A 21,234-nucleotide genomic window follows, 5' to 3' on the forward strand; every position below is an offset into this window, starting at 1 on the left:
TGGGTATTGGTGATGCACTAATCAAACACTTTCCATGGTTATCACCATAAGAAAGATACTCTCACACAATCTACATCGATGGAGAATTGTTGTTTTAAGAGTTGATTCCAAATACTTGTAACTATTAATGGTGGTTCTAAGAGTAGGGATAACTAGGTGCTTTCTACCTGTTTGCTATATATTTTAGGTGAGTCTGTCATTTTTGTATCTTTACCATAAGTTAGTACATAGGACTTTTATAAGCAGATAAAAACAAATATATTTTAAATAAGGTTTGAGTGCTTTGTATTAATAGAACAAGTCAACAATGAGGAAATAATGACTAACTGGTTTACAAGTTTAGTAGAAGTTAAAACAAAAAGATGCACAAGGCATGTGTAGTTAATGGAATTACCTCACAGAAATGTAGCACACAAGAGGAGAACGAGGCAGCTCCAGTGAGAAGGCTTTGTATATAGCCTCGAGACATATTAAATTTTTCAGACACACTCCAAATGTTGGTCTCTTTGAGCAGGGCATAAAGAACAAAAGACAGGTATAGTCTGTTGACAACGTCCTTGTCCACCTTCTAGAAAGACACAAGCAAATGAATTTATGTACTGGACCTGCTAAAAATGTACATTATATTGAAATTGGACAAAAGGTAATATGAATGAAGTTATACTACAGGAAAGCCAGAATAGAATGATTCCACAGAAATAAAACTAAGTTCTACCATATGTACTTTAGATTAATTCAGATTATCATTATTCCAAGTATAAAAAAAAGGAAAATATGCCAAATTATTTCCAATTTAAACTTCCTTCTACAGGGGAAGCTGTAGTGGGTTGAATCATGTCTGCCCCCACAAAAAGATATGTTTCATTCCTAACCTGTGGTACCTGTGAATGTGACATTATTGGAAATAGGACTTTTGCAGATGTAATTAGTTAAAGATCTTGAGATGAAATCATCTTGCGTGTAGAGTAGACCCTTTAGGCCTCTTTATTCAGTGACTGGTGTCTTTGTAAGAGGAGAGGACACAGAGTGACACACGTAAGAAGCAGTGTGGAGATGGCAATGTTTCCAATGGAGACACTGGAGGAATGCATTTATAAGCCAAGGAACACCAGAGACTGCCAGCAAGCACCAAAAGCTAAGAGAGAGGCAAGATGTTTTCCTCCTCAGAGCCTCCAGAAGGAGCCATCTTGATTTCAGACTTTTGGCCTCCTGAACGGCAAGAGAATAAATTTCTGTTGTTTTAAGACACTCAGTTTGTGCTAATTTGTTGTGGTAGCCCTAGGAAAAGAATATAGGAAGGGAAGGAGTTGGGAAGACTACATTTTTTTTTTTTTTTTAAGATTTTATTTATTTGTGAGAGAGAGAATGAGAGACAGAGAGCATGAGAGGGAGGAGGGTCAGAGGGAGAAGCAGACTCCCTGCTGAACAGGGAGCCTGATGTGGGACTCGATCCTGGGACTCCAGGATCATGACCTGAGCTGAAGGCAGTCGCTTAACCAACTGAGCCACCCAGGCGCCCGGGAAGACTACATTTACTGTGGTATTTATAGGTTGGATTTATTTGTGAATGTAATTAGACAAATGCATTTATGTAGATAGGTATGTTAATAAGCTTGTCCATATTGTAAACTAAGAGTAAATATTAGATTCTATGATTTCTACATGGTCATGATAAATAATTAATGTTTCCAAAGTTAAAACACTGAAAGAGAAAAATGCTACCTGTAGTTGACAATTTCTGTGTACCTGTTTTTGCCTGCACTATCTAGTGACCAGTTCTTTTATTTTTTATTTTTTAAAGATTTTATTTATTTATTTGACAGAGAGAGAGAGAGCACAAGTAGGCAGAGTGGCAGGCAGAGGGAGAGGGAGAAGCAGGCTCCCCGCTGAGCAGGGAGTTGGACGCGGGGCTCGATCCCAGGACCCCAGGATCATGACCTGAGCCGAAGGCAGCCGCTTAACCGACTGAGCCACCCAGGCACCCCTCTTTTATTTATTTTTTTTATTTTAAAAATTTGCATTTATTTCCAGTTTGAGTCTTTTTGCAATATAATATATATGAATATGACAACTGATACCTTTCTATCTCTACCTTGCCATAATGATTTTGCTTAAAAAAAAACAAACATGAAACTGGCATGCTAGAAGGATTTGTATTGATGATGAGAAATTTTCACTGCTTCATGCCAGAAATTAAGAGAAACTAATAATCATGTTTCAAAATGCACCTGAAGAAAAGTAATTGAAACAGATCAGATCTTTGTGCCGTTCTTCAGATTATTTTACTTGAATTATTTTGTAAATTGAATCCAGCTTGTGGAATCACTTAGTCATGAGTTTTAGCAAACTAACTAATTAGATTAAATTTGCTCACTTAAAAAATAGCTGGCTTTTTATGAAAATTTTGTTAAAATATATAGGAAAGGCCTTTATTGTAACTAAAAGTGCCAAGTATAATAGGTACCATGTTATAACAGTAAATATTTACAATATATTTTAGGGAAAAAATGACAACACTTAGATTAAATACAGAAAAGAAAACATCACGTTTTTAACACTTGATATTTCCATTGATTCTTCATGTTCTGCAATTGTAAGATAATCTCACGTATTTAGTTTTCTATCTATTCCAGGAGATTTGTGTTGAAATTTTTTTTCACCATTAGAAACTGTGATTCTCTATGGGACCTTTTCAGCTTTGCACGCCGATTTTGGAACCAGATCTGGATTCTGTCTTCCTCTAGATTCAATTTTCGAGCTAAGTCTTCTCTGATATCAATGCCCGGCTAACAGTTAACTCTAAAGACGTTTTCCAACACTTCAATCTGGTTTTGAGTAAAAGCAGTTCTGGGTCTCCGGCCTCTATACCAACTCAGCTCTCTTTTCAAAGACAGTCTTTCTGAGGCTGAAAAGTAATTTTCGTATTTCAAAAATCTTTCTTCTGGTACTGGGTGATCCACAGTACAAGGGAATGAGACCCCATTAGGAAGGCTCGGGATATGCACACATAGGTTATCATCTTTCCCTGAGGAGCTGCAGGTGTCTGCCCACAGTCTGTGGTGTTTCACTGAAGGAACACAGTCTTTCTTCTGGTCCAATCCTAAAATGCTCTCAATTGAAAAGGAGCAAGGCGAGGGTTTGCTTTCCCCAAGCCAAGCACTTTCCGGAAGACTGGGAGCCATCCTTGAGCGGGCTGCCCAGAACGACAGCTCTGGCCCCTCCTGCCTCCTGGCTGGCTCTACCCCATGTGTACTAGTGACCAGTTCTTGTGTAAAGTATTTCACAGCCAATATCAAGCTAACTTAGGAACTGAGTAACTCATGCTTAAAATCAGAGGAAAGAAAAGATGAACTGGAAGGAGAAAAAGTGGGTATAAAATATAAAATTATATCCCCTATGATGGTAAAAGAATGGGATGAGAACTTACAGTAGCATATCGAAGATTGTATGAATTACAGATTCTACATGTTGATACTTTTAAAAAGCATTAAGCTGAAAAATCATGATAGTTGAATTGCCAGTAGAGAGAGATTGCTTTTTAATTTCCCAATTTTAGTGCACCTTCATTATTAACTATAATTTGAGTCAATGTAGATTTTGCTTAGAATGTATTTTCTAAGCCAAGAAAAATGATAATTATATTACATGGCAGGAGAAGATGCTTTATGCCAATTTCAAGATCTTTTATAAGAAATATTTAAAGAAAAATGGGAGTGTCTTTTTCAATGTAGAGAAATAAACTTGATTTTAAGTAAATATCATGTTCTCTAGAATTTAAAACAACTGAACATTTATTGACTATATTTCATTAACAAAAATAAATTCTGATTCAAGTTTAAAAAGATGCATTATTCTAAAAAGATTTTGAAATGATTATTATTTGGTAATGAGTTCCAAATTAACATGATTTTGTTTTTATGTTCTTTTTTTCTTTTTTCAAGATTTTATTTATTTATTTGACAGAGAGAGAGAGAGAGAAAGGGAGAATACAAGCAGGGGGAGTGGCAGGCAGAGGGAGAAGCAGGCTCCCCGCTAAGCAAGGAGCCTGATGTGGGACTTGATCCCAGAACCCTGAGATCATGACCTAAGCTGAAGGCAGACGCTTAACCATCTGAGCCACCCAGGCGCCCTTGTTTTTATTTTCTATTTTAAAGTTGTATATAAAAGGTTTGTTTTAAGAAATATTTTTATTTAACATTTTGAATGTCTAAACAACATAGGTATTTCTGAGGTAAAAGACCCAATCAAAATATTGTGATAACATGAACACTGAACTACTAAAGAGACATTTATAATTTTATGATATAGCAGTACATAGGACAGGGCATCGTTCAATTCAAATGTGAGTAAACACCATCTTTCACTTTTCAAAATGAAATTAGTAATATTTATGTAAATTTAAAGATATGGGGGAAATGGCAGGTAAGATAATTAGGTTTCAATAAAGATTGGATTACCAACAAAATGAAAAATGAAAAAAAGTGTATTATAAGGTAGAAAATGGTATTAACTTAAGGAATTTGAAGGAATGTTTACCAAAAAATTATTTCCATTTTTCTTTTTCTTAAAGGTTTTATTTATTTGAGAGAGAGAGAGACAGAGAGAGCACAAGTGGGGGGGGGTGCAGAGGATGAGGGAGAAGCAGGCTCCCCGCTGAGCAGGGATCCTGACATGGAGCTCAGTCTCAGGACCCAGGGATCATGACCTGAGCCGAAGGCAGACACTTAACCAACTGAGCCACTCAGGCTCCCCTATTTCCATTCCTCTTAAAGTTAGTGTATTAGACACTTGCTTCGTATTTGTTGACTAAACTTCAAAACACCGTAAGAATATTACACAAAAAAGTATTAATTTATCAACTTCAACCTTCTACAGCTTTATGTAGTTCAAGTACTAACTAGACTGGGGGTTCTTTAAGAACAACAAACAACAATGAAAACCTCAAACCCACCCTATCTTAGAATCTCTGACACCAAGTAGAATGCCTAATAAAAAGTTTCTAGGTATGGGGGGTGGCCCACCTGGCTGGCTCAGTCAGAGGAGCATGTGACTCTTGATCTTGGAGTCATGAGTTCGAGCCCCATATGAGGTGTAGAGATTACTTAAAAAAAAAAAGGTTCTAGAAAATACATTTTTCTCCCTTGAACTAAACTTATTTCAGGATTATATACTATCATAAAAACATTTTATAAAATTTTACAATTTTTATTTTACTTTATTTAATTAATTTATTTATTTTAAGATTTTATTTATTTATTCATGAAAGACAGAGAGAGAGAGAAGCAGAGGGAGAAGCAGGCTCCCAAGGAGCAGGGAGCCCTATGCGGAACTCGATCCCAGGACCCTGGGATCATGACCTGAGCCGAAGGCAGACGCTTAACCATCTGAGCCACCCAGGCGTCCAAAATTTTATAATTTTTATAATGTAAGCCATAAGTAGCCTAAGAAAAATTGATTAATAAAGTTTACCTTCTCCTATGATTAAGAAGCTTATATGTGCATGACAGAGTGTTTCATAAATGCAAAGTTACACATACAAAAAAAGGCCATCACACCAACCAAAAAATGTTTTAAAAAAAATGCCCAAATTTCTGGTCCTCACATGTTTTAAATGGTAAAATGGGAATTATATTAACTTAAAGAAAAAAATACAAAACAAAAAGATCAAATCAACAAAAGAGATGATACAACAGCATGAATTTTGCTAAATCAACTTATTTAGGAAGAGAAAAAGACTACGGTACCTTTTTTATAGCTTGACCTGATGCTTTCTTCCCAATAAAGTTTTCAGAGACTCCAAGAAGAGCAGCTACATTTTGTTCTGCTGGACTGAGCTGGCTAAACTACATTTAAAAAGAGTAAACATAGAGAAAAATCAAATTGTAACTTAAAAAAAATATTTATTCATTTATTTGAGAGAGAGTGAGCATGTGGGGGGGCAGAGGGAGAGGGAGAGAAAATCTCAAGTAGACTCCCTGCTGAGTGTGGAGCCCAACACAGGGCTCAATCTCACGACCCTGACTGAGATCATGACCTGAGCTGAAATCAAGAGTAAGACGCTTAACTGACTGAGCCACCCAGATGCCCCTCAAATTGTAACTTTTAAAAATTTGCCATTTGAACCAAATCCAGTATTTCCTGTGATATCACATTTTCATGGCTTAAAAATGTATTATTAAAATACAACATATTTTAGTAGAATACTTAAAGGTACGGTCACAAGCACTGTGACTATGGACTATGGTTTCCATGGACTTTGTGGTTATGTTTAATATTGACACGTGCGGTGGGTAGGAAGAAGAGGGAAAGCTTTTGACAGTAACTGCATTATATAGTACCACTTAAAAACTTAAGTTACAATTTTAAAATATGACATTAAAAAGAAAGTTAACTTCCTGCAATTAAGAGCTGCATACTGCTTCTGCCTAACATGTGTTCATGTATCTGCCCTGCTCATAGTAAAATCATAATAGACTATACTCTACCACCTGGTTTTGTAACAGGTAGGACCAGCTGTACCTTCCTGTTGGTGCTAAAACTGACATTTCTTCTTAGGTATTAACATCACTAGGTTTAGTCATCATGCTTGGCTCTGATAGAGCTTTCATGTAATTAAAAATCTCAAAAAAAAAAACAGCTTCTTCACATTCTAGGCAACATAAAATGGAGTGGTCACCAAACCGTAACAGTAACTATCTTTGGGGAATGGGACCAGGGATGATCCTCTTTTCTTTTCTGCACCTTTCTTTATTTTTTCGATAATGAACATGTTTATATTTAATAGGAAAGTAATATTTAAGTTAAACAAACTGAAAATGCCATTGCCATATAACTATTTTAAAAACCGAAACATGAAAGGCCCAATTTCAAATATATTTAGTAGAGAAAAAAAGTGAATAATCATTCGACAAAAATTACATCATCATTAATAAATAAAATATCCTATATTGAAGAACCTTATATTCTCACCTGCCTGAAGTATATCATCCAGTCAGGGACACATTGAGAAGCCATATCATAGGGAGTTGTTAGGTAAATTAGGTGAAGAAGGCTTTCGAGCACAAGTCCTTCGAGACCTTTCTTCAAGTCTCTGTACAGAATGTCACAATAAGCCAAATCTATAGTTCCTAAAAGAAAGATCAAATATTTCATCTTTCATAATTACCAAAGGGGGAAAAAGGTATCTTAAAAAGGTCTTGTTTATACCTAAACATAGCAAAAAGTCTTCAAAATCTCTTAAATTTTTTTTAACTCCTTTATAGTTAACATAGATTGTTATATTAGTTTCAGGTGTACAATACAGTGATTTAACAATTCTATACATTACTGAGTGTTCATTATGATGAGTGTACTCTTAATCCCCTTTACCTATTTTACCCATCCTCCCACCAAAATCTTTTCTTATGTATTTTAGCACAACTATTTTGGAGGTCATTTTGATAGTATACATCAACATTTAATAAGTATGTACCTTCTGACCCAAATACTCTGTTTTTGGAAATCTAAGAGAAACATTTCCACACACACCCAAAAACACATAAATAGAGATGCCCATTGCAGCTTTGTTTATAATTGAGAAAACAAAACAAAAAAACACAGTACAAATGTCCATCAATAGGGGAATGGTTAATTAAATTACAGTATCCAGACCATGGGTGATTATAGTAGTAAAAGAAAAATGAGGTAGATTAAAGGGACTGACATGTTAAGATGCTCCTAATATTTTAAGTGAGAAAAGCAAGCTGCCAAAAAATACTTACAACTGTGATTTCATCTTAAAAAATAAACTATAAAATAACATATATAAATGTGTATGAATGTATGTGTATAAATCTGTACACATATACTTGCAAATATGCATATACACATATACATATATAATATACATATACATATTTATCTAAATACATAATAATATATATGGAAGGATACACATCAAATTGTTAACAATGGTTGCCCCTGGGAGAGTGGAAATGGGACAGGAGAATGGGATTTTCCTTTACATCATTCTGAGATCTAAGGTTTTTTTTTTTTAAACAACACACATGTATTATTTTTCATTAAGTAAATTATGATTAGCCATTAAGAAAAAACTTCACTGTCATGGAACAATTTTTAAGATATTAAGCAAAAAAAGCAAGTTCTAGAACAATACAAATGATTGTTTATTTAAAAACAAAAGCTTAAAAAATCTTAAACTTATATACAAGTATGTATTATGCACTGAAATGAAATGTACATAAAATGCCTGAAAAGACATACACCAAATTGTTATTCTTGGTAAGATATTAAGATTTGTATGATTGCTAGGGGAGGGGTGTGTGAAGGGGGATGACCATCTTTTTTCCCAAATATTTCTGCAATATCCTAAATTACTTTAATTAAAAATATTTTTCAGGGTGCCTGGCTGGCTCAGTTGGTTAAGTGTTCAACTCTTGATTTCAGCTCAGGTCATGATCTCAGGGTTGTGAGATCAAGCCACAAGTTGGACTTATGGTGGGTGTGGAGCCTGCTTAAGATTCCCTCTCTTTCTGCCCCTCCCCCTCCCTCTCTAAAAAAACAAAAACAAAAACCAAACCAAAAACCCAACATTTTTTCAACTTTTTATTTACTAAAAAAGAATTTTTTTTTTCAAGTAGTTTCTACACGCGAAATGGGACTTGAACCCACGACCCCAAGATGAGTCTCATGCTCTATTGACTGAGCCAGCCAGGCGTCCCCATTTTTCAACTTTTAAAAGCTAAAGTAGTCTAATAGCTTTTAAGATTAATGTTATTAATACGAAACTACAGTTCCAGTTTAAAGAAAGAGAATGATTTAATTTCCATTTTTTTCCCAGCACACTTCCTCAGTAACAGGTAAACTCTTACCCTTAAAAGAAGCTCGTCCCAGTTTTGTAATATGAAAACTATACTGGATCTCTTCTTCAGACTTATTAATAGTGTCTTTTTGTAGAAGTCCTTTTTCTGTCAGGTATCTAAGTGATTCCACAGTTATTTCCCACAGACTTTTTTCTTTCAACAAAATCTTTTGCTGAACACCAAAAAATGTACCACACATAAAGTGATATATGTCATCAAGATTTGTTGCAATCTGAAACAATTCAGGACATCATTGGAGCATTTTCCTTAATTAAGGCATCATTTTGAATGCACGTTTCTCTCTATACCTCAAAGCTATTGAAATAAATTAGTATAAAATTGACAAACTCACATATATAAAGATAATTTTATAGGGACATTTAAAAATTAACAAGAAACCATTTAAAGAAGTTATCATATTCATACTTTTTATGAAAACATCTACATATTTTTCACTCAAAAAATCCTCAGATTTTTGAATAATTTTTCACAGTATCTCCAAAGCTGTGCTCTCTGTTTACATTCCAATTATCACTAATTCCCACTCAGCATCCTTCAGAAATCCTCCCTTCACCCCTTCCATCCACCTGTGAAAGCATTCCTTAGCAATAAAAATGGTAATAAAACACACACACGCACACACAAAACACAACTGAAAGTCTCCACTGAAATAGGATCAGGCAGTATTTCCCGCATATCACCTAGAAATAAATAGCAGTCTTCTTCTCTTTTTGTCTCTCTCATTCCTGTTCTTTTGCTGCCTTCTCTCTCCCCCTCTTAGTCACTATTTAAAACCTATAATGGTGGGGCACCTGAGTGGTTCAGTTGTTAAGGATCCGGCTCAGGTCATGATCCCAGGGTCCTGGATTCAAGCCTGGGCATTGAGCCCCCGTGTCGGGCTCCCTGCTCAGCGGGAAGCCTGCTTCTCCCTCTCCTACTCCCCCTGCTCTCACTATCTCTCTCTCTGTCAAACAAACAAAATCTTAAAAAAAACCAAAAACCTATAATGGCAATCATAAGTAATACTTAACCCTCCATTTGGTATTCAGATGTAGAGTTGATGCTGAATTAGAATTTTGTATTAGCCTATTTCAATGAAATCAGCATGTTATATTAAAATATAGTCAATCAATAAGCATATTTCTCTCTTACAATTTTGATATTTCCTTTTTTTTTTTTTAAGATTTTATTTATTTATTTGACAGAGAGAGACACAGCAAGAGAAAGGGAACACAAGCAGGGGGAGTGGGAGAGGGAGAAGCAGGCTTCCCGCCGAGCAGGGAGCCCAATGTGGGGCTCGATCCCAGGACCCTGGGATCATGACCTGAGTCGAAGGCAGACACTTAACGACTGAGCCACCCAGGTGCCCCTCTGATGATATTTTCAACTGGAAAACTTAAGTGGTTATTTGATACTAAACCGATATAAGGGTTAACAAAAAATATAATGAGGCATAGACATTTCCTATTGTTATTCCTCCTTTTAATAAAACTCCCTTTTCTGGAAATGTTCTAATATTTATTTATTATTATTATTTTTAAGAGAGAGCACAAGAGCAGGGGGTGGAGCAGAGGGAGAGGGAGAGAATCTTAAGCAGGCTCCACACTCAGTGTGGAGTCCAATAATGGGCTTGATCTCATGACTGAGATCATGACCTGAGCCGAGATCCAGAGTTGGACGCTTAACTGACTGAGGCACCCAGAGGCCCCAAAACTCATTCTTAATGTAATATTCAGTTAGGCCAAAATTGTAGTTGTAAGATATTCAAGACTGATACTCAGTTTGTAGATTATCAATGAACTTAGTTGCTGGATTGTTTTCTACTTGGTTGATTACAGTTAACATTGGGGATATTAAAAAAAATCCTTTACTTGATCCTTCTAGCTACCATCATGTTATCTTTCTATCCCTCTGTGAAAAATTTACAGACATAGTGATTTAGACCCACTGGTCCAGGCTCTGCCTCTGGCCTCCACAGCTTCTCAAAGCTGGATTCTCCACTGTTGCCCCAACCTTCAGGTTCACCCATGCCCAACTCCAAAATCAATTCATTCGTTCATTCAAGTATTTAGAGAGCACCAACCACATGCCAGGCATTGTGTTAGGCACTGGGATTCAGGGACAAATAAAAATAAATGTGGACTCTGCTTGCACAGGGCTTACATTCCTGTGGGGAATCACTGCACTAACCAGAATATAATTACAAACTGATAGGTTCTACTAAAGCAATGTGGTTCTATAAAGCATACAATAAACTGACTGGACTCAGAGGCACAGGGAGGCTTCCCTGAGGAGCGATGATTAAGTGAAGCCTCAAGGGTGAGTGGGTGAAGGTGAGTAGAGAGATGTGGTGGGGAAGATGGGCTAGTCCCAGGCTTAGTGAGCACTGGGATGGGAGGGAGCATCACATATTTGAGAACTGAGAAGGCTCTCGGCTCTCCTGGAGTGCAGAGTGCAAGGAGGCTGGTGAGAGAGGATGGAGACAGGCAGAGGCCAAATCTACCATGGTAGACCATGACAAGGAATTTGGGCTTCCTAAATCCTAAAAGCAATGGGAAACACCACTGACAAATTTTAAGCAGGTAGCACATTCTGAGTTTACATTTTGACAAGATCAATCTGTGTGAACAATTATTTGGAGGGGATGTGGGAAGGCACGGCAGAATGGCTGCAAGGCAGTCAGACCAGTTAGGGGACAATCACACTGACCCAGACAGGAGACTGCAGGAGCACTACTGACCCCAGTGTGCAGGTATGGAGATAAGATTGCAAGCAGCCTACAGAACCTGCCTCTCTTTGCCTCAGACTCTTTTTCTGTAAAAGGGAGTTACATTACTTAATTTGAAGGTATGCAAGGATCAGAGATAAAACACATAAAGTGTCTCACAGGGTGTCGGAAATATGGTTGTGATAAATACATGATAACTGGAGGCTCCCTGAATCTTATGGCCCAAACACTGTTATGTCCTCTCATTAATTCCTGGAGTTTCCTTCTCTTCCACCAAAGCAGGGACTTAGTATCTCCGGGGGTGCTCATCTGTATCCTCCTGCCCCCGACCTCACTGCCCAAGTCACAGACCCTGCCCTTCTTGCTTCTCCCCTCTCTTCCATCTGCTTGTTCCTGTCCAGAGAACTTGACTGGAGCTTCAATTCCAACTCTAAAGGTCTTCCTGCTCTCCACTGTGTCTAGAGTTCCAGCCTTCTTCCACAGCTAGAGCCCCATTATAAGCCCTTATCCCAAGGTGAGAGAGGAACCCTGATGGCCTGGCCTTCTCATGGCTGGGTCCAGTTTCTTGAGTTCTGCCTCCTATGGGCAGCTTGGAACAACAGCTGCCTACCTGCTAATCTCCTGCACCAGCTGCTGCCTGGACTTCTCGCTGCTGTACTTCAACGGTTAAAACAGAATCTAAACGCAACTGTTGTGCTCCGTAAATCTTGCACTGCCAGGCCCATAAAACCACACCCCTGTGGCCAAGTCAGTTCTCCCAGTCTCCCTGTTACCTGAGTGCTCCCGTCTTAAGTGAAGTCCCAACTCCCTCCCAATTCCACTACCTTTTGCTGAGTCCTAACTCATCTACATGTTTGTCAGATGTACGTATTAGGAATATTTCCTTCATGCCTTCTCACTTTTTTAGCAATGTCTTTTGAAGATAATTTTTAAAATTATGATGAAGTCTATTTGATTGATTTTTCTCTTCATGGTTTATGTTTTCTGTTTGCCACATAAGAAATCTTTACCCAAGGTAACTAAAAATTTTCCCCATATGTTCTTCTAGAAGTTATATTTTAGCTTTTAAGTTTAGGTCTATGATCCATTTTGAATTAATTATTTTGGACAAAATTAGAGTGAGGTAAGAGCACAGGTTAATTTTTTGTTGTTGTTCTATATAGCTATCTAGTTATTCCAGCACCATTTATTGAAAAAAACTATCTTTTGTCCATTTAAATATCTTGACATCTTTTGTTAAAAATTGATCATATATAGGGACACCTGGCTGGCTCAGCTGATGGAGCATGATCTCGGGATCCTGAGTTCGAGCCCCATGTTGAGTGTAGAGATTATTTTTTTTTTTTTAAATTGATCATATATGTGTGGGCCTAATTCTGGACTTACTGATCTGTTGGTTTATATGATCCTTGTGCCAATATCCCCACACTGTCTTGATTACTGTAGCCTTACAGTAAGTCTTGAAGTAGGATGAACACTCTGTTATATTTTCACAAAATTAATTTTGGCTATTCTACTCCTTTGCATTTCCAAATAAATTCTATCAGCCTTCAATTTCCACAAACAAGCCTGTTGAGATTTTGACTGGGATTGCATTAAATTCATAGACCAATTTGGTAAGTAACATCTGGCCAAAACTGAGTGTTCTAATTCTTGAACATGGTACCTCTCTCCATCTATTTAGGTCTCCTTTAATTTTTCTCAACAGTTTTACAGTTTTCAGTGTATAGATCTGACACATATTAGTTAAATTTACCCCTAAGTATTGCATATTTTTTGATGCTACTGTGGAGTTGTTTTTCCAATTATTTGTAGTGAGTATATTATTTGTAGTGAGTATACAGATACAACTGAGTTTTGTACATTGACCCTGTATCCTATGACATTGCTGATTACACTCTAGTTTTTTTCTACATTCCTTTGGATTTTTCTTGAACCTAATATCAGCAAATAAGACGGTTTACTTCTTCTTTTCTAATCTATATGCCCTCATTTTTCTTCCTGTCTTGTACTGGCTATGATTTCCAATATATGCTGAAAAGTAGGGTGAGAGCAGACCTCCTTTCTTTTCCTGATCTTAGACGGAAAAACATGTAGTCTTTGACCATTAAGTGTGATGTTACCTGTAGTGCTTTTTTTTTTTTAAAGATTTTATTTATTTATTTACTGGAGAGCGAGCGAGAAACAGCATGAGAGAGGAGAGGGTCAGAGGGAGAAGCAGGCTCCCCACTGAGCCGGGAGCCCGATGTGGGACTCGATCCCAGGACCCTGGGATCATGACCTGAGCCGAAGGCAGTCGCTTAACCAACTGAGCCACCCAGGCGCCCCCCTTTTTTTTTTTTAAATAAACACCCTTTATCAGGTTGAAGACATTCTCTTCTACTCCTAGTTTGCTGAGTTTTTATCATGAATGGCTGTTGAATTCTGTCAAATAAATAGTAACATTGAATTTTGAATGTTAAATTAACTTTGCATTACTGGCATAAACTCTGATTGTGTTGCTGGATTACTAATACTTTGATAAGGACTTTTATATCTATTTTTACCACAGATACTGGCCTGTAGTTTTCTCTTCTTGTAATATCTTTGTCTGATTTTGGTATCAGAATAATGCTGGTCTCATGAGATGAGCAGTATTCCCTCTTCCTCTACTTTCTGGAAGAATATGTGTATGATTGGTATTATTTCTTCCTTAAATGTTTGACAGAGTTCACCAGTGAAGTCGGTGGGCCTGGAGTTTTCTTTGTGGGAAGTTTTAAGTTATAAGTTCAATCTCTTTCTTTTTTTTAAAGATTTATTTATTTATTTATTTGAGAGAGAGAAAGAAAGCACTGAGCAGAGAGCCCGATGCAGCTCGATCCTGGGATCATGACCCGAGCTAAAGGCAGATACTCAACCGGCTGAGCCACCCAGGCGCCCCATAAATTCAATTTCTTTAATAGATCTAGGACTAGACTTTCTACTTCTTCTTCAGTCAATTTTGGAAATTATGTCTTTCAAGAATTTTCCCCATTTCATCTAAGTAGTTGAATTTTTCAGCATTCAAGGATACAGTTATTTTTTTTTTTTTTTTTTTTTTTTAAAGATTTTATTTATTTATTTGTCAGAGAGAGAGACAGAACACAAGCAGGGGGAGAGGCAGGCAGAGGGAGAAGCAGGCTCCCTGCTGAGCAAGGAGCCCGATGTGGGACTCGATCCCAGGACCCTGGGATCATGACCCGAGCCGAAGGCAGCCGCTTAACCAACTGAGCCACCCAGGCGTCCCTCAAGGATACAGTTATTCAAGGATTATTCCTTACTATCCCTTTAATATCTCTAGGATCTTTAGTGATGACCCTCCTTTCATTCCTGATGGTATGGTAATTGATGTATTTTCTCTTTCCCCTCTGATCAAATCAGTCAATAATCTTACTGATCTTTTCAAAGAACTAGCTTGCAGTTTCATTATATTTTTCTCTTGTCTATGTTTTTTTCATTTCTGTTTTTATTTGTATTATTTCCTTCTTTCTACTTTGAGTCCCCCTCACCCTGGTTCCTAAAGTAAAAGTTAGACTAGTGAATCTGGATCTTTCTTGTATTCTAATAAGTATTTAAAGCTATAAATGTCCTTTTAAGCACTTCTTTGGCTTCATGCCAGTAATTCTGATATCTCTGTTTTCATTTTCATTCCATTCAAAATATTTCTAATATTCTTTGTAATTTCTACTTTGACCTTTGGTCAAAGTACGCTATTTAATTTCCAAATATTTGGATAGTTCCCTGATATCCTTCTATTACTGCTGGTATACTATAATTGTTTCCATTAGACACCATACCATATTTGAGTTCAATCCTTTTAAATGTATTGAGACTTGTCTATGGTCTCAGAATATGGTCTATGGTCTATGTTGGTGAAATATTCCATGCACAGTTGAGGAATAGTCCACACATACAATGGTACACTGGAAAGAGTACGGGCCAGCAAGGCAGGAACCTAAATTATAGTCCCATCTAAACCATAACTCACTGAATGATCTTAGACTACTCACCAATTCTCTGAGTCTGTTACCTTATCTAATATATAAATGTAATAGAGGACTTGATGATCTTCATGAGCTCTCCCTCCTTTACTAATTCCTTGGCAACCCTCCTAATGCAGGTCTTTATTACATTATACATGGATTACTACAATTGCTTCTAAACAGTCTTGCAATACTTCTGCATACTATTATCTCCATTTTACAGATAAGGCAAGTGAGTGAGATTTAAGAGAGAGCTAATAACTTACACAGAGTATTAAGAGACAGAGTTGGGACTGGGACACAGGTATGCGTGATATCAGAGCCTTTACTCTCAACCACCACACATCACTAATTCTCCACTGATAAGTGACAGTGTCGCAACTCTATAGTCTACTACTTTAGCATGCTCTCCCATTTTCCCCAATTTACAGCACACAGTCTGGGCCTAACTCTTCCCACCCAACTTTCAACTCTTCATGATCTGCAGCCCTCCTCTAGAGCTATAGAATCTAGTCTGTTGACTTTCTTCAGCTTTCTCATCATTAATTCTATGTTAAGTACCTGAAATGACTTATTCTTTCCCTCTACTTATCTACAACTTATTTTATGGTATTTTTTATTTATTAATTACCTTTTGTATTTTCATGTAAACTGGTTGGGTTAATGAAGGTAGTGCATGATAGGTTAAGAGCACTGGTTTTGTAGTGGAACAAATTCAAACCCTGGCTTTGCCACTTTATGGCCAAGTGACCTTGGACACAAAATTAAAATTTACTTAAGAATAACCATAGAGGGGCGCCTGGGTGGCTCAGTCGTTAAGCGTCTGCCTTCGGCTCAGGTCATGATCCCGGGGTCCTGGGATCGAGCCCCGCATCGGGCTCCCTGCTCTGCGGGAAGCCTGCTTCTCCCTCTCCTACTCCCCCTGCTTGTGTTCCCTCTCTCACTATGTCTCTCTCTGTCAAATAATAAATAAAATCTTTAAAAAAAAAAAAGAATAACCATAGAGGTGCCTGGGTGGCTCAGTTGCTAAGTGTCTGACTCTTGATTTCAGCTTAGATCATGATCTCAAGGTCATGGGATCGAGCCCTGAGCCAAGCCCCGAGCCGAGCCCCACGTTGGGCTCCAGGCTCAGTGGGGAGTCTGCCTGAGAGTCTCTCTCCCTCTGCCCCTTCCCCAGCTTGCACTCTCTCTCTCTCTAAAATAAATAAATAAATCTTAAAAAAAAAAAAGAATAACCATAAAAAGAAGTTTAACTCAAGAGTAATCCTAAAAGAGAGAGCTAATTTCTAAGAAAAAGAGTGTTTTCCTGCTGTGCTTTTTTCTTTTTTAATTTTCTGCTTGATAAAGGCTATACTGATCTCACAAATGTTTATAACATCCTAGAATGATCACAGTGCTACAGGTGAACCTTATTCTTAACAAGGGCAGAGAAGATGGATTATCCCACATCAGGACCTATGCCCTTATAGCTTCTTATATCCTCCAGAGTATCCAAAAAGTCTCTCACTTGTAATAATACCCAGTTATGATTTGTGGATTTTTCATATTTCATACAACTCAAAGCATTAAAATGGACATAGAAATCTATATTCAGATTTATCATGTCAGATTATTCTTTTCCACATTAGATTAGAAGTTAGCCTTTTTTTTTTCATACTTACAGTTCTCATAACTTTTAAATCTCTATTATCTCAGGTAATGGTAACAAGATTTAAAAATAATGAAAAATACCTTCAAACCAATCAAAGAGAGAAACAAAGTTTGGATTCCCTTGGTGAATTCTTGAACAAGATGGCTATAACAATTTTCCAGTGGTCTGCTTATTAACTCCAATACCTACAAAAGTTAAAGCAATATTATGTTTTGTGTTGTTATAAAAAAATTAAGTGTTCCATATAAAATTTTATATTCTGTATAGACCTTGTGGAAGCAGGGGGTGTTAAGGACATAAAGACAAATAAGAATTTAGCAGGTGTTCTCATGAAAATGGAAGAAAGATAAACAAGGAAAATACTTTTCATTGCTTGTCTGAACTACAGAAATATTCAAACTATTCTTTCTAATTCCTAATAGTAGAGGAGAAAAAATATTGAAGGAAACATTAACAATTAATTTTTAAAAGATGATATCATAGAAGGGCTAGACCAAAGACCAAAAAAAGATAAAACAACAAACCAACAACCAGATGATTACCTGTTGCTTGTCTTTTTCTTGCAGTATAAGGATACTCTCCCCAATAGAATCTATTCCAGCACGGCCAGCTCTGCCAATCATCTGCTTATATTGATTCCTCTTTAAAAATTCCTTAGCAACATAGGGAGCTCTTAAAATAACTCTATGGAATTGATAATGTTAATTAAAAGTGATGCTACATCTATAATAATATCTATTTTTTAAATTCTTTTTTTTTTTTTTGAAGATTTTATTTATTTGATAGAGATAGTGAGAGAGGGAACACAAGCATGGGGGAGCTAGAGAGGGAGAAGCAGGCTGGAGAGGGAGAAGCAGGCTCCCCGCTGAGGGGCTTGATCCCAGGACCCTGGGATCATGACCTGAGCCGAAGGCAGACACTTAACGACTGAGCCACCCAGGCGCCCCTATTTTTTAAATTCTTAATTCCATTATATATGTGATATTAAATTTAATGACATGTTAACTTAAAATAATAAGTAACTGCTATTTAACAAGAACTGGTGATGTCCTGGATTCTTTATGTACGTTATCAGTAATTCTTACAAAATTCTTGGTAATAATGTTCTTTATTATTTTACCTATTTTTTACAAAAGGGCTAACTGAAGCACAGACAAACTAAGTGGCTCACCTCAACACACAAACTAGTAATGACCAGGACCACACTTTGGACGTGTTGGCCTACCTACAGAGCTTGATTGTTACTAGAGCAACAGTCTCCAAGACTGATTCTATACCCCATAAATGAAAAATCTGACCATGCATTGCCAACATATGCATATTTATTTATTAATTTATATTACTGTCAGCTATATAACATTGCAGGTTTCAACTGTTTTTGGAAATTTCAAATTATGGTAATTTCAATCCTGCTTATGTAGATAGAAAGCTGTAGCCAGCTTTCCTGTTCAAAAGTGAGAGGAAACCTATGTCATTTATCTGCCAATCAACCAACTCCGTTATAAACCTCAACAGACAGCCAAAATTACACTTGAGGAAAACTAAGGGCATAAAAGAAAAGCAAGAATATACAGAGTAAATGTCTGACAGAAACAGGGAACAGAAAGAACTTTCAAAAATTCTAATTGGGGGGCACCTGGGTGGCTCAATCAGTTAAGTGTCTGCCTTTGGTTCAGGTCATGATCTCAGGGTCCTGGGACCGAGCCTCACGTTGGGCTCTGCACTCAGCGCGGAGTCTGCTTGTTCCTCTCCCTCTGCCCCTGCCCCCGCTCATGCTCACTCTATCAAATAAATAAATAAAATCTTAAAAAATATAAAAATAACTACTCAAGGGTAGCAAAATAAAAAAGTAGATCATAGAAGGAAGACATGGGATACAAGAGGCAGTGGTAAACAAAGAAAACAAGTATAATTTACAGGAAGGTTCAAATGATTATGGACTGTAAGATGAAAGAAAAGTAAAAGTCTGGCACTAAAATTCTAGGTAGCTGCAGCATATACACAAGGCCGTAGGAGAAACCACAAGCACCACGACTCCTGTTATGTTCAGGAGGGCAAACAGTCACTGACTAATTCTAAAATGGCAGAAAAGCATGTTTGATTATAACTGTTACAATTACGAGTAACAACTGGGATAAGGGAAATAAGATGCATAACTTTGTCTGAAAAATGGAAAATTTAATCCATGACAGAGGTTGAAAATAAAAGAATGGGAAAAGGTATACTTGGCAAAGAAAATGTAATCCTAGTGTTCAAAGTGAAATCACTCAGTGAGAAAAACAAGGACCTGTTATACTGATAAAAGGTATGATTCGGCAGTAAGATATTTGAAATGAAACTTTGTATACCTAAAGAGTTTTGAAATACAAAGCAAGAACTTCTAGAAATGCAAAAAGGAGAAAGACAACTCCATAATAACAGTGGGAGACTAACACAACTCTGAAATTGACAGATTCAAGAATCACAAGTAGAAAATCAAGGGAGCTGGTAACACGATTAATAACTGTGCTCTCATGGAGATGTAGAAAACTACATACCCAACAGAAAATACATATGTTTTTTAATGTGGAGGACGATTTTTAAAAATCACCCATGTATTTGAAAAAAAAGTCATAAATTTTAAAGTCAAATTTTTAAATAAAAATTATAAAGAGCAGACATCAATTATATAGGTCCATAGCTTTGGTAATAACTGAAGATAATCAAAGATCTACTCTGAAAAAAGATACTAGACTCAGAAGTCTTTATGAATGAGTTCTCTAAGTTTTCAAGGAAATACCTATGTTAAGTAAACTCTTTCAGATCATAAAAATTGGCAGAAAGCTTGCCAACTGTTTACAACTAGAAAAATAAACCCTAACATCAAAACCAGAGAGAGAAAGAGTACCAAAGAAAGAATTCTAATACCATGAAATCTACTCAAGTTGTTTTTCTGTCTTCTTTTTCTTAAAAGATTTTATTTATTTATTTGACAGAGAGACAGCGAGAGAGGGAACAGAAGCAAGGGGGAGTGGGAGAGGGAGAAGAAGGCTTCCCGCTGAGCAAGGAGCCTGAAGAGGGGCTTGATCCCAGGACCCTGAGATCATGAACTGAGCCAAAGGCAGACACTTAACGACTGAGCCACCAAGGCACCCTAAAGTTATTTTTCATTAAAATATTAAAGGAAACAAATGAGGGGCACCTGGGTGGCGCGGCTGGTTAGGCAGCTGACTCTTGGTTTTGGCTCAGGTCGTGATCTCAGGATCATGAGACGGAGTCCCGCATTGGGCTCAGTGTTGAGTGAGGAGTCTGCTTGAGACTCACCCTCCCTCTCCCTCTGCTCCTCCCCCCACTATCAAACAAATAAATCTTAAAAAAATAAATAGAATGAAGGAAACAAACCAATCAATTCAGCAAATGATGAAAAAAATCTGATAAATTCTCATCCACTACTGAGAAAGAATAAAACAACAAAACTCCTGGCAAGCTAAGAATTAAAAAGTTTTGAGCCTGGCCAAAAGCTACGTCTATCTTACCTTCGAGCTGGTAGATTAACACCTGCTGCTAGGGTGGATGTGCAGGTAAAAAGGCACAGAACTCCTGTGGAATAGGCTTCCTCCAAGAGCTTCCTTTCATCACTCGTTAAACCACTATGGTGATAAGCAACGCCAAAAGGGATGGTGCGCTTTAAAACGGGACACAAGTTGCCACTGCTGATATTCTTCAAGTTCTTAATCACTTCAAGTTTTTCTTTCTCCCTGTGTTTCAGATGTTCCCTAGGAAAAAAAATCTGTTAGAAATATGAACCTTCGATCTTAGAGTGACAAAGTGCCTACTGTTTTAATTTTAGTAGATGCATGTAAACATTCTTTATTAAAAAATATATTACTTTCATGAATAAGTATATGAAATGTTCTTGGAATTTTGATTCTTGATTTCATTAACTATTAGGCACTCTCTCAACCTTTTTGTGGATCACAGAGCCCTGCGAAAATCTGATTAAAGCTAAGGAAA

At 37.1% G+C, this 21,234-nt stretch overlaps 1 protein-coding gene and 1 pseudogene across 11 annotated transcripts in view; both read right to left on the reverse strand.

Moving 5' to 3' along the window:
- The window catches only part of HELQ (helicase, POLQ like), a 51,959-nt gene that overhangs the window by 10,029 nt on the left and 20,696 nt on the right, over positions 1-21,234 (reverse strand). For 8 of the 11 annotated variants that reach the window (XR_006791789.3, XM_045880857.3, XM_045880854.3 and 5 more), the window contains 7 exons: positions 20,757-20,996; positions 17,784-17,925; positions 17,322-17,426; positions 8,871-9,093; positions 6,970-7,127; positions 5,745-5,843; positions 395-568 (listed from right to left, as the gene is read on the reverse strand). Coding sequence is in view for 9 of the 11 variants with exons in the window: in XM_045880857.3 (XP_045736813.1) it covers positions 395-568; positions 5,745-5,843; positions 6,970-7,127; positions 8,871-9,093; positions 17,322-17,426; positions 17,784-17,925; positions 20,757-20,996 (1,141 nt within the window). In the remaining 2 variants the exon portion in view is untranslated. Of the gene's footprint in view, positions 1-394; positions 569-5,744; positions 5,844-6,969; positions 7,128-8,870; positions 9,094-17,321; positions 17,427-17,783; positions 17,926-20,756; positions 20,997-21,234 lie in introns of those variants that run through there. The other 3 variants (XM_064584718.1, XR_008506571.2, XM_045880855.2) reach the window with 3 other exon arrangements.
- On the reverse strand, positions 2,084-3,531 carry LOC123848443 (homeobox expressed in ES cells 1-like; annotated as a pseudogene).

The sequence above is a fragment of the Mirounga angustirostris genome, unplaced genomic scaffold (assembly GCF_029215605.1).
Source record: "Mirounga angustirostris isolate CCGP_5_RB_7025 unplaced genomic scaffold, mMirAng1.0.hap1 SCAF_2, whole genome shotgun sequence".
Taxonomy (NCBI): Eukaryota; Metazoa; Chordata; class Mammalia; order Carnivora; family Phocidae; genus Mirounga; species Mirounga angustirostris.